The sequence below is a fragment of the Cryptomeria japonica genome, chromosome 1 (genome assembly GCF_030272615.1).
Source record: "Cryptomeria japonica chromosome 1, Sugi_1.0, whole genome shotgun sequence".
Lineage (NCBI taxonomy): Eukaryota > Viridiplantae > Streptophyta > Pinopsida > Cupressales > Cupressaceae > Cryptomeria > Cryptomeria japonica.
Window position 1 is genome coordinate 444,932,958 of NC_081405.1, and position 13,729 is coordinate 444,946,686.

General features: G+C 33.9%; 1 protein-coding gene across 1 annotated transcript; it reads left to right on the plus strand.

The window, feature by feature from the left end:
• Positions 1-10,469: 10,469 nt before the first annotated feature.
• Positions 10,470-13,666, plus strand: LOC131066539 (microtubule-destabilizing protein 60). Its single transcript, XM_058001320.2, has 8 exons — positions 10,470-10,827; positions 10,916-10,952; positions 11,212-11,301; positions 12,161-12,280; positions 12,399-12,497; positions 12,927-12,986; positions 13,084-13,178; positions 13,279-13,666. Exons 1-8 carry the CDS (start codon positions 10,577-10,579, stop codon positions 13,361-13,363), a joined length of 837 nt encoding a protein of 278 aa, XP_057857303.2. The 5' UTR covers positions 10,470-10,576; the 3' UTR covers positions 13,364-13,666.
• The last annotated feature ends 63 nt before the right edge of the window (positions 13,667-13,729 follow it).

Below are 13,729 nucleotides of genomic sequence, written 5' to 3' on the forward strand. Positions count from 1 at the left end.
AATTTTCTGATACTGCCGAAGTAACTGGTTCAACACTCTCCTCTGATAAAGATGCTACTGGTTCAGATATAATCATTTCCACTATTGGTTCCTACTCATAAACTATGATTTGACTTCTATTTAGCTCATCCACCTTGACATTAGCACTCTCCACTATTCTCTGTAATCTCTTGTTATAACATCTATATGCCTTGATTTCATTATAATAACCAATAAATATGCCTTCATCATATCTAGGATCAAATTTGCCAATAATATCATCTCTCTTGATATAACATTTACTACCAAAGATTATGAAACACTTAACTATAGGTGTATTGTCAAACCATAATTCATAAGGTGTCTTACCGGTTTCTCCTTTGATATGTACTCTGTTGAATGTATAAACCATTGTGCCCATTACTTCTCTCCAGTAGATATGAGGTAGACTAGCTTCCATCATCATTGTTCTAGCAACATCCAAGATAGTTATGTTCTTCCTTTCCACAACTCCATTCCGCGTGATCTCCCAAATATCCTTGCCAAGACATCGTAGATGAGTCTCCATCCAAATCTTCCATACTGTGTAATTTGTTCCATCAAGCCTAGGAATATCTCTTCGAAAGATAGCTCCAGATGAATTGGATGAACATGAACTGTTAGTCGCCATAGGATCTTCCTCAAGCGGTTAAGCTTTCTGTAGAGAGGACTAGAGCTTTGATACCAATTGTTAGACGATTCAAATAACCGGAAGACAACTAAGAGGGGGGTGAATCAGCTGTAATGGATTACCAGAACATTTACTAGTTAAAACTTTAATACCAGAATGCTTAAACCAAATACCAAAATAGCAGTTAAACCAATTAAGCATAAACAATAATTAGAGAATAAATACCATCCACATGACAACAATATTTATACATGAAAAACCCGATAAAGGGAAAAACCACAGTGGGAAGGCTACCCACAGTCAGATAATACTTCTGTAGTAAGTATGTGAATTATAATTGAGGGGACTGCACTTGCAAGAAGGCCAACAACCTAGAATGCACTACTCATCACAAAAGGAGTCTCACTAAATACATAGAAATCCAGACTACAATCCGGAAGAATGAATGAACTGCAAAGATAGTATCTCCTATGCCTAAGTATAGTTTCGGTTAAGCTCAATACCAAAGGACTAAATCCTCTTACATAAACCCAATTCGATCTCCAATGATCGACCAAATCCTCTACTTAAATGATATTACATTATTTGCACATTACATATCCATATCTCATTCCTTATATCCTAATCATGATCTACAATGAGATATTACAAATATATATATACAAACCCTCAACCATAAACAATCAGGTTAGCTACTAGACAATAAACCAGTTACATAATTACAAAACATGTCGGCCTTAGAACAAACAAATAATAATCAACACCTAAGATATCCCAAAAACACATCGATAGGTCCAATCCACATGTTACATTAAGCCAATCTATAGCCTAGATCAACCAGGACCTAATATAGGTCCACACGCTAAAGCAATGATCTCCATTCACCAAGTCTCAAACATGATCACCATCAGCATCATGAATCCATACCAGAAGCTGCACCAACACCACTTATGCATATTAGCAAAGATCCTGAACAAAGCTCTGCTAGTGAAACCCTCATCGAAACCTCAAACCAAACTTCCAAGCAATCAAGATAGCATTTGATCACCAGACCAAAACCAACTGACTGGATATGAACATGAGTAATCCAATTCCATAACCAAATCATATTGGATCATACCGGATCATGTTGGATCCAAACCAACGAGAAACTACTCAACCTACCAGGACCAAAAGGGTGCCGATAAAGTATCCAAAACAACTAGTGTTGACATCAATGACAAAACATCAATCCAACACATAATCAATTCCTCCAAATGGCCAACATGTGGTTCCTTGTTGCATGTCCCGCATTTGTCTTTGAAGTGTTTGGATTATTTGTGTAAGAGAAACCATGGGTGCATTTGTCCTTTGATGGGGAGCTTCCCCTCGTTCATTAAGATTTTTCTGATTGTAGGCATGGTCTTGTTCGTGAGAGTTGTCTTGTTTATGGGTGTGATATTGGTTGCGTATGTTTTCTTGGTCCTGTGCCTCTTTCTCTCTTGTTGTTCTTGATAGGCATGGTTTCTTGCTCTTGTTCTTGAAATTCTCTCATCTATATTCCTTAAGTGTTCTACGTCGAAATCCTCAAGAATGTTGACTCCTTTGCTAGTTAGCATGAGTAGATATTTTTCTTAATCTGCTTCTATAAGTCTTTCTACGATTTTTTGGAAAGACGTGTTCTCTTGAATTTCCTGGAGATGTTCTTCGATGATCTTTGTTTCTCCCATTTTGCATATTCATCAAAAGGATTGGAAAGTCTACAACCCATACTTGATTCTAGTTGTGATTTCTTCTTTTTGTTTCTTTGAGATTGAGTGACAGGGGGCATTAATATATCTCTACCATAAAGAATTCTTCTTCTTCTATTGGGGTTCTTGGTGGAGTTAATGGCTCAGGTCGAGCTTCATTGTAAGTGATAAGAAACTTTGGAAATAAAGAGGGGTTAATCCTTCCTCCACTATTAAGGCATTGGTCGAATGCCTCTTTCTAAATGTAAGCCCTACTTCTCAAAGGCTCTTTGTCAAATTCATTTGTTTTTCCTTGGATATACAACCACATATGACGCAATAATGCACGACGTGACACAAAGATTTGATAGTTGATATAGAGAAATTTATTCCTTTTTATAAGTGCCTTAGAACTAGTTTGTCTCTTCTTCAACTTGGTCTTTTGATGAAGACTTCTTCTTTTCAAAATATGAGGAGTGGTCATACACAAATGATCAATGTTTCATGTTGATGTTTGGATATGGATACTTCATTTGGAAACTCAAGTTTACTTTATCAAGTAGAGGTTTAGTTTGATTCACCTCCATTACAAAGTGTGTCAAATGATATGAGTCAAGTTTCTTGGTGTAGAAACTTAATTTCACAACTTGAGGACCTACCTAGGTATTGTTTTGATAGGATTTGTTGGATGGTGGAAATTTTGATCACTATTCTGATACTCTTTTATTTTGTTGGATGAAATCAGATTTCAAGCTAGTTGAAGATTTGAAAACTATTTCTAAGAGTGCTTTGTTGGATTCATAATTTTCTCACTTATGATTCCTTTTGAAGTTTCGTTACTAGATTTTTTAGAGGACCTAAAAGGGTATCCAAAACTGTTGATAAAAATTTCACCAAGTGAAGGTTTGCTCTTTGTTTTTCACTAATATTAGCCATGCGCTAAGACAGAGACCTGATGCACTAAAGGATGCTCTCAAAGCGCTACAAAATGTTCCAGATGCGTTATGCTACCTCTCAAATGTGCTATTTTATATTGTTTGATAATATAATTACTGGATAGGTTGTGCGCTAATATATCCCTCTTACGTGTTGATGTTTGATATATTTGTGCTATAATATGCTTTGGATGCGCTATATTGATGCTTTTATGTGCTACAGTGATGTTGAGAAGCGCTATCTGAATTCTTACCAGTATGATACTGATCATGTGCTAATGTGTGTGATGAAAGTGCTAACTGTTGGTTGGAATGTGTTATTGAATGGTTGAGACATGCTAGGATGTTGCTCCTACGCGCTAACTGTCATGATAATTTTATTTTGATGTTTTGTTATGATGCTAAAAAATAACTTTTATGATTTTGATGGATGATTTTCTGAAAATGACTTGAAAACACAACAGATAGAAGAGATAACAACTTGTCTATGCTAAACAAATAGTGTATGTTATTTTGAGGATGTTTTTACTAGTTTGGATTACAAAAAGACAGATCAAGCAAACTCTTTATTCAAGGGTCATTGACAACATGATAGCCGACTAGTCTCGATACTCTGTCAGTTCAAACAACCTTGTCACCCCCTAGGGGGCACCCATTTTTTTGCCTTTTGCCAGAAATTAACCCAAAGTGAATTGTTTCACAATTGGGTAGTTATCTTGGGAGATATATGGTGAGTGATCTTGGGGGTGGATTCTTCCCCACCCTTGCAATATGATATTGCTAGTGTTTGATAATTGACTCAGCTCAAAGCTTCTAATTCTATGGTTTTTAATCAAGCTTTCATTCAGTCTTCAATGATCAACTCCCTCAAGGGGGCTTCCCAACCTTTAGAACAAAGGCTTTACATATCTTAAAGATACTGGGGGAAGACTAATCACTGAGCAAAACTATTGGAGGTAACTTTCGTCAGCCTCCATATTTGACTATAGTGGGTTGGAACACTTGGCGGTAAAGTCGTATCCCAATTAGGTCATTCCCCTCTCACCGGCCTTAATAGCACCCTAAGGGCAACTCAGGAGGCAGGCCTTCTAAAGGATTTAATTGCTTGAAGTAAAAGAAAGCATAAAGAGTGGTTTGGCTTTTTGGTCACCCAATTAAGGGGAGAGCATATACCTTCCACTTTTGAGACAAGGCAAACAATGTTCTTTTTATCCCTTAAAGCAATTATGATCTATCTTCTATTTGAAGATGTTGCTCCAACAAGCATGGTGTCCTTTTTAGTCCCGCAAAGCAATTTGTTTGTTTAATCTAGGAAATGAAATCTTGGTCAACTTAAAATAATGCACATTGTTTGAAAGTGAATTGCTTTGTAAGAAATGGACAAGTTGATTGTTTCTTTTAATCTTGCAAGAAAATGCAGATTGTTCTTTTTACCTTTTGCAAGAAAATTGAAAATTTGTTGTTCTTTTTAGAGCCCAAAATGAATTTTTTTCCCCTAATCTTGCAAGAAAGAAAATGTGAAGTTTGTTGTTCTTTCTAAATGTGCAAATTTGATTCTTTATAAACCCAAAGAAAAATGTTGTTGATTTTAAGCCCAAAAGGAATATGAGGTTCTTTTTAATCTAAAGGAAAAATAAGTTCTTTGTATCCAACATTAAAAATCTAGAAAGAAATCATAAATCCTAATTCTGACTCCTCCAACCTGCAAGAAACTGTTAAAATCTGCAAGGAAAGAAGTTAGAAAATAAAATAAAAAACATATGGTTGGCTAACACAAGCCTAATTTTTCTACCTTTGTTACAAACTTTTTTTTTTCTCTGTCAGAGCCACATGCTAAACTTTCAGGCATACACGCCACAAAATTGTATTAAAGCACTAAAATAAAACCCCTACGCGCTACTTTGATGCCCAAATGCACTATACTGATAATCCTATGTACTAAGATATTAGAAAAGGTTACACGCTAAAAAGAAGTTTAAATGCACTGAGAGATGGTTCCTATGTGCTAAACAGTGCGATGAATGCACTAAGGTTTGCCACAGATGCGCTAGAGTATGTTCCAGATGCACTAAAGGAGTGTTCCAGTGCATTTGCAATCCTTAATCTACACAAAAAATGATGTTATTTTTGGGGATGAGCCCCACGGTGGACACCAAAAATGTACGCGAGAAAATGCAGTGACCAAAACAAATAACTCGAGATCAGAATACCCACATACCAATGAGACTCTTGGTGCAAGTATATGAACTAATTCAATTAGTTTAACTTCCCAAGGGATGCCCCATTGTTCTCTATCTCACAGGATCCCTAAAGCCAATGTTTTGCTCTTAGATCATTGAGAAAGTGACTTAGGAATGACAACTCCAAGAATGAGTGATATTTGATCTACATGCATGAATGCATTTCTAAGATCTATATGATCTGTTAAAACTATGATGATTAAGCTTAAGATGAAGATAGTGATATGATAAGAGATTAACAAATTTATCCTAACATGACATACTAGCCTAGCATGAATATTCTATGATATGAAAAATGCTTCTAAATGCTATTATGATGATTTAACAAAGAGAGGTTAAAATTCTTAGTTAATTAGGATATAATGTAGATGTATAAAGATTTGGAAATTTTTTAAAATGAAAAATGAGAGCTCTATTTATAGGGAAAATAGGGCAATGGATGGTTAATATTGAATAATCTTAACAAGGGATAGGATTGAAAGTTATCAATCCATGTTCACAATTCTCACCAATGAAATGGTGACAATTGTCAACAAGAGGTTTCTTGAGAGGAGATGCAAGAAGCATTAAATGCCTGAGAAGACATGAAGGTTACCTTAGGAGATAAGGGTTAAGGTTAGGTTAGGGCTATCCAATGGATAAAGCCTTTACCCAAAGGGTAAACTCTTGTGCAAGGGTTAATAGGATAGCCATGGTCAAAGCCATGAGTGCTTGATGAGACCCTTGAGTCAAAAGGATGGTTAAGTTAGAGGAAAGTCTCTAACCAAAGGTCAAAGATTAGTTAACCATAAATGGTTATGTAAGAGCCTTTAATGGTTTGGAAGACTTTAGAGGTTAACCATTTGAAGACACAAAGCCTTTAATGGTTATTGAAGACTTTGGAGGCTTTGAGAAGTGACTTCCCTTTGCTTAGGAATGTGACAATAAGTAGGAGATGAATTAGGCTAAATTGGAAGTGATTAGAAGAATCTAGAAGGGGCTTAGGAGGCAAGTGGGAGATGTAGGAAAATGCAAGTGGATAAGGGAAAAGGATTCTAATTAAAATAAAATTACTTTATTTCAACTAAAATAGATTCATTTGCATAAATACAAGTGGGGGGATTTAATAAATAAATTATATTTATTTATTTGCAAGGATTAATTTAATTAAATGTATATTTAATTAAAAAGGGAGAAAGGGGAATTAATTAAATAGAGTGATTTATTTAATTAAAGCCTAGAAAAGGTTTAGGTGAATTTAATTAAATAAATTGAGTAATTTATTTAATCAAATAGATGAAAATGAAGAAATTAATTAATAGGAGGAATGGGGTTAAAATAAATATTAAATATTTATTTAGGAAAGTGGTCAGATTTATACATTTATAGCTATATCCCACAAAGTCATAAGAGATAAATTTTGGATTTGTTAGACATAGGATAAGCTCTTATCCAAGTTCCAAGATAATTAATGTGACACATCACAAGATGTGTATAATCATACCATATACCAAAAATCATAAGGAAATGTTTGTAGCTATCTAACATAATGTTCAATAGTGCCATGTGATTAATATTATACTATTGCAAGTGGATACTGATGCTTTGGACATGGTTGTGAGATGTAGTCCTGTTAGGACTAACTTATTTATGCTTTTAATGGTCAATAAATCTCTTCCTAGATAAGAGGAATGAGTGTTAGGTTGTTATAGGATGATTTATTATATTGAAGACTATATATATGAGTTCGAGTATAACTTGAAAAGGTTAATACTTTAATGTCTCTCTCTAAGTGCAATTTTGTATGAAAGTAGTGTGTATTCCTTTTGAATATGAATATCAATACGATTTGCTAAAGTAATTATCTGATCTTGTCAATTATTTGAAGAGTGTACTACCCAATGAAGGGCCACTTGAGGTAACACATCTTTGAGTTTTGTTTATGCATCTTAATTAGGTACTTCCATTTCATTGGTATATTTCATGTAGCTATAGCATATTATTCTAGTTATCATAGTCATCATCCTATAGCAGCGTTGTAACCTTTTGTAGCATAGTGTAAGTATTAATGGTAAATGCTTTACCCTAATTATCCTCTTTGTCGTGTTTTGATTTTAATGTACTTGTTCTTGTTGCAATATTTCATTATCAGTTATTATCATTTTGAGCAATTACTTTCTTTCACTTTAATTTCTACAATGATTTCTATTAACATAGGATAGTAGCCTAGGTACAGTCATAATGCACATATATTGCAAACTCATTTTAAGTATACATCCCTAGATTAACAATTTAAGTGTAACTTATAGTCCACAAAGGGTTTCTCAGTATTGCATACTTAATCCCTAAGTTATAGAAGTTGTTAGGTTGGCTTGAAACAAGTGGATATAAGAAGTTCTACAAAAACAAAGATGTCTTTTTCAAATGGAACTATGATGCCATAATTTGCTTCTTATATAATTTCACATCACATACACCTTCCCATAGTTAAATTTGAAACAATTATGCTCAACGTCTTGATCTTAATCTAAAACATTACTAATTTTGCAAGCATACCAATTTCTTGATTGTTTGGCCTTTGAAACCTTCATTTTGCCTATAACACTCATTTTTTGGACTTCATATATGGAATTCTCTCATTTTGAACAACATTTGCACATGCTTCTATGATTTTGCAACCATTCTCTACAATTTCTTCATTCACTCTCTTATACAACAATGTCTTGAAGCTTTACTATTAGCATACTGAGATCATTATTGAGGCTTTAAAGATTGTTGCTACTTCCTTGTGGCATTTATAAGCTTCTTGTCTTTTCTTTCTTAAGGAGTGGTAAACTTTGAAGCATTCTAGGCATACCATCTTATTTACATATGGTAGAATATCATTCATATTTCTATTACATTTCTTTTATCAATTTATTTGTTTTAGTTGTTTGCGGAGGTGAAAACACCAAAATAGGGGTTGCACGACAACAAGCCCTTATATAGTGGCCCCAAACAATTTATTTGTTCTTCTGTGTGTAGGTGTTGAAGAGAAGTTGTCTAGTAAAGATTTCTAAGGTTGTTCAATGTTCTTGATGATTTCTCTCCCTTTTCTATTTCATTTCGTAGCTTAATATAATTTAATATATTTCTTTCATTAACTTCAATCTGTCAAATATCTTATTTAGTTGTACTTTATCATTCCTCACACCTTGGATTTTTTGTAGATGGTTTTGTTATCTTTTTGTCGATAGTTTTTATCTCTATTTGTATAGGACATCAACACATTGCATTGTCATTTGTGTGTCTCACAAATATTCTAGACAAAGATGTTTGTAGACTATCTAGAAGACCTCTGTAGCTTGTACTATTTGCTCCTAAAGTCCTAAGAATTTGATTTATCTTTGTTCACACTAAAACCTAGATTTTGTTAATTAATTAGATACACTCAAAGGTCACGGTTTTCTTTGGATTTATTTGAGTGGAGGGTAGGAATTTGAGCTCTTGAAGGATTAATATGCAAGCTTCATAGTAGTTCACTTTTCTCACAATATAGGAACATATGGGTCTTCACTATCTAGGTTCCTCTTCTTGTAGAACTTTGAATTTTTTGAAGCAAATTAAGAAGCAACCAACCTAATTGTTACCTCGTTGTCAATTATTTTCAACCAAATGAATTATTTATTTGGCTCCCCTTTTCCAAATTTCATTATTCCATCCTACGTTTCTCTTATTAGAACTATGATTCTTCCATATACCCTTAACTTGTTTTATTCCCTTCATTTCAAACTAAAACTTTATTTTATCCTTTGAAATCAAGAACCTTACATTTATCACGTTCATGTGTTTCTATGAGAATAACAATATCATTCACCTCTACTATGGGCCCTAACCCTAGTCCTCTTCTCCAAGGGAAACCTCTACAATTCCAACTTACTATGTGTAGATACTCATGTAGGGCCTCAAGCCCCTATTCATTATGTGATATCCACTCACCGATTTGATATTTTTCCATTTTTAAACCATGTTGACTTTCTTACATTTTTTTTGCTAATTTCACTTTCTCTCATTTTTTCATTCGATCTTCTTGTTGAATACAAACAAACCAAATTAAAAATTAAATATTTCTTGAAATATAAGAATAAAATAAAATAAAAAAAGAAAAGAAAAGAGAATTCACTATATGTATCTCTACCCCTATGCTTTGGTAATGCTAGTAGTAGTTGCGCATTGAGATGCACAATGCCCTTATCTGCTTCATATGAAAGAGGTGGTACCCATGAAATTCTTGATCTTACAAAATATATACATATATAAATTTTTTACACGAAGCAATCATGTTTCACTCCTAGACAGCACAATGTCGTCGTCCTCTTTGGTGACCTTCTCCCATAGAGTGTATTTTTGTCTTTCTTTTGAACTTGTCATGATAGTTTGATGAAGCAAGTCAGCTGACCGCAGCACACTCATCGTCCGCCTTGCACTGACGGTAGTTTGAGAGTCTCCATTAATAATGGTTAATGAAGATGTAACCTTGTACCGTTTAGTAGGTGGCTTTTATTTTATGTTATCGAACCTCCCATTGATTTATTTAGATTTAGATAGACGGCACAAGATTCAAGATAAAACAAACACAAGATAAGAAAGTGTTTCTCAATCATTTTTTTCCCTTGCGAGTTACATTTCTTGTTGTATAAGTACGGAAATCTTGACATTGCATTGATGCGTAAGTAGTTACTTATATCCGTGCAAATTGCTGTCTCCGTGAAGGAGGGGTTACTGTTGTGCAGGAAAAATAGCCGCGATACGCGTTTACTTTAACTTGAAGCTCATGTTATTCTTCTTCATCCTAAACTTGCTGTAAAAGTGAAAGCTGAAGTAATTGAGAGGCGCAAATTAATCCACAATTGGAGGGTGTTAGCGATATGTAGCCGTTGAGAAATTGAAAATACGTAAAGATGTTGATGTCCCATTCCGCGCCACCAGAATACGAAAATGAATTTCAGCGGGTGTTTGTTGAAGTTGGAGGAGAGAGTTATAATATAAAAACCCTCTGCCTCTGTTCCCGCTTCTGCAAAAACAATGGCTTTGGCACTGGAAATGGAGGAGAACTGCAATCCCAATTCGGGTTGCCAAGCATTCTCCGTTTCTATCTATCAACATAGTCATACCACCCACAATGCAAATGCACCCAACTGCACTGTTCCAAATTCACCCAAGGATTTTGAGAGCTCTTCATCTCTCTCAGAGTCTTCAGAGGGCAATGAGAGCACTAGTAGTGGGAAAAGGGTGCGGAGGAGATGGGTGTTTCCTGCCCAATATCAATGCAGCAGGTACCTCCTTGCTCAAACTCTTTTCTTACTTATTGCACGTTCAAATCGTTTGTTTAAATTAATCAAGTGGGTGTTCGTGTTTAAGCAGTTGTGGAAGTACAGAGGCGTCCAGGAAGGGAGTTTGGGTAGTTATTTTCATTTCCTCTTCTTTCTCTGTTTTATATATAGTATATCATCATATAATCCCGATCACTGTTCTGTTTTTTTTATATTTTGTATATGATCTTGATCACTGTTGTTTCTGGGTTCGGTTGTGTCCATAACCCATTATCAGAATGATAAAAAATTCCAGTAACAGAGAAAAATAATCCCAAAAAATCTAAAAAATAACAGTTCTGATATCATTAAAAGATATAACAAGCTTTCTTGTGGTTTGTCTGGCAGAAAAAGTTGAATTCCCATGAAAGAGCAGAGAAAGCTGACAAGCGAGTTGTGAAATTGACAAGCGTAAAGCCATTTGAGCTCAAGACACAGGTAACGCACTTTTCTGGGTAAAGACTAATTGCCTTGAGTTGCATGCAAATATTCTCTTATGGGTAACGTACTTTTCGAGGTGAAGACTAATGGCCTTCAGTTGCATGCAAACATTCTTTTGTGGTGAAGGCTATTTTTCATCGTTTCATTCTACCTCTATTATTTCTGCCTGGTTCCTGTCGTTTTCTCCTGACTTATATATAGGTAATACTGTTGATCTTTGTCTTTGTTTTCGTGGGAGCTTCTTCAGGCATTTAAGCTCAACTGATAGATGTCAAGATGAATTCCATGTTGGGAGATTGGTTAATACTGAACTATCATATGTCCATTATTGACAAAACGACCTTGACGCCTTTTACTTGGGCGCTACTTAACCTTCTTTTATTTATTTAGAGTGATCTCTTGGACTACTTGAGTTATTTGTTTAATTTTATATAAATTTTGTTTGATTATAAAAGATAATTTAGAAATTTAAGCAACCAAATAGGATCATTTTTTGTTAAAAAAATAATATTAAGTATTGTAGTAATTAGAAATTAGAAGTTATACTAGAAGTCATATATCTTATATATAATTGTGAATAAAGATGTAGTTTGTACACATAATGTGTTGTTTTAGCTTTCTAACATATAACATATTTTTGTGGTATCCATGACTGGAAAAGAAAACTGAAGGTTGTTATAATTTTGTATAATTTTCAGAGTGCTTATTTCCAGTCTATTTATGTTTCTCTTAGCCATATTTTAAATGCATCAAGGTTATTGTAGTTATATGCTTATTGGCTAAAGAAAAGTATCATTTAAATTATTTATTGTAAGTACACATGACAGTAATTTTAGAAGCTCTTCATGATTTGCAGCAAAGGGGTCAGTTGAAGGAGCAAGAGTTTATGAAAAAACTAAACAAGATGCTTGCTCAAGAAGAGAAATGTCGTATCCCAATTGCACAAGACTTGCCATTGACCACAGATGAACCACAGGTGCTCTTACTATAAAATATCTATTGAAAAATGTAATTTAAGAGATCAAACATGCACTCATGATTGCTTGCATTATTAACCATAAATCAATCATTTTTACTCCTTTGAAAAAAACCAGATTTTGCTAAAGCCAGCAACAAGAGGAAACACAAGGCCATTAGATGTAAAGCTTTATAGTGAGACAAGAGCAACTTCACGAGCTAAATTTGATCAAATGGTAAGCCTCTAATTATGCATTTGAAAGCATTTAGGAATACTCTTTATTTGTTTATGCAATGAATCTTAATTTACTTTTGATCGATTCTAGTTATTAAATCCTTATTCATATTAAAAAATATAAATTATAAGACTACATGTACATTAGTTTGTTAAAAAATTAATTTTAGGATTTAATTTTCTCTCACTAGTTTCTATTACTTGTGTTAATTTTGGCTCATATTTTCCTCCTTAAGTTCTGCATATGCAAGATGAATTCCAAAAAATTGCTTTGATGATTTCTTATGAAGATGGGATCATTATGTATAATGTAATTTTTTAGTTTATTTGAGTTTCTCTCTATATCAAACACTTGTAATTTTTAAAGCACATATAGTTGATAGGATATATTCTCTGGATTTTTTGTTAAACTTGGTGGGATACTTATTAGATTGCAGAAAGACAATATTATCTAGAACAACAAAGGCTAGAAGAAGAGAGGATACAAAAGGTAAGTCTATAAAAGGCCTCACTTCTTTTTACGTTTATCCTTCTCTTAAATGTCAATATCTACACTTAAAGTGTTTTGATTATGATAAAATTAATAGGCACTTGAAATGGAAGAAATTAAGAGAATGAGGCAAGAAATGATTCCTCGAGCTCAAATGATGCCTTTCTTTGATCAACCATTTGTCCCACAAAGGTTTGCTCCTAATTTTATGTAGAGATTTTAATCTATATATATTATCATTCTTATGTAAATATGCTATGTTTTAAATTCTTTTTGGTTTTGTATTCAATAGGTCCACAAAGCCTCTCACACTTCCAAAGGAGCCAAACTTTCACACAACTTATACCAAAAGGGCTGACTGGGGCTTATGCATGTGAAATACTATAGGGTGTGGCATAGAATGACAAATCATTATATATGTTGGATAAGAATGTAACTCCAAATAGCTTTGATGCTAATTTTAGAGGCACGTGTATCTAAATGAAATGAGTCTAATAGGGATTTAGTGTGATATTGCCATCCATTCAAAGGACAAAAAAGATATATATTATAATATCTCCCACATTTTATGTATAAATAAGTAATGTGGGGGTGCATAAGAATTGATTATGGTTGTGTCATAATGTAATTTTGTGAAATATTATATCATTTTGAGGATACAACCAATGGCTGGTCAAGCATTTTAGAACACAATTCTTTCTTATCTTTTCTAAAATGATACTTTGGAGTGGTTATGCTACTCC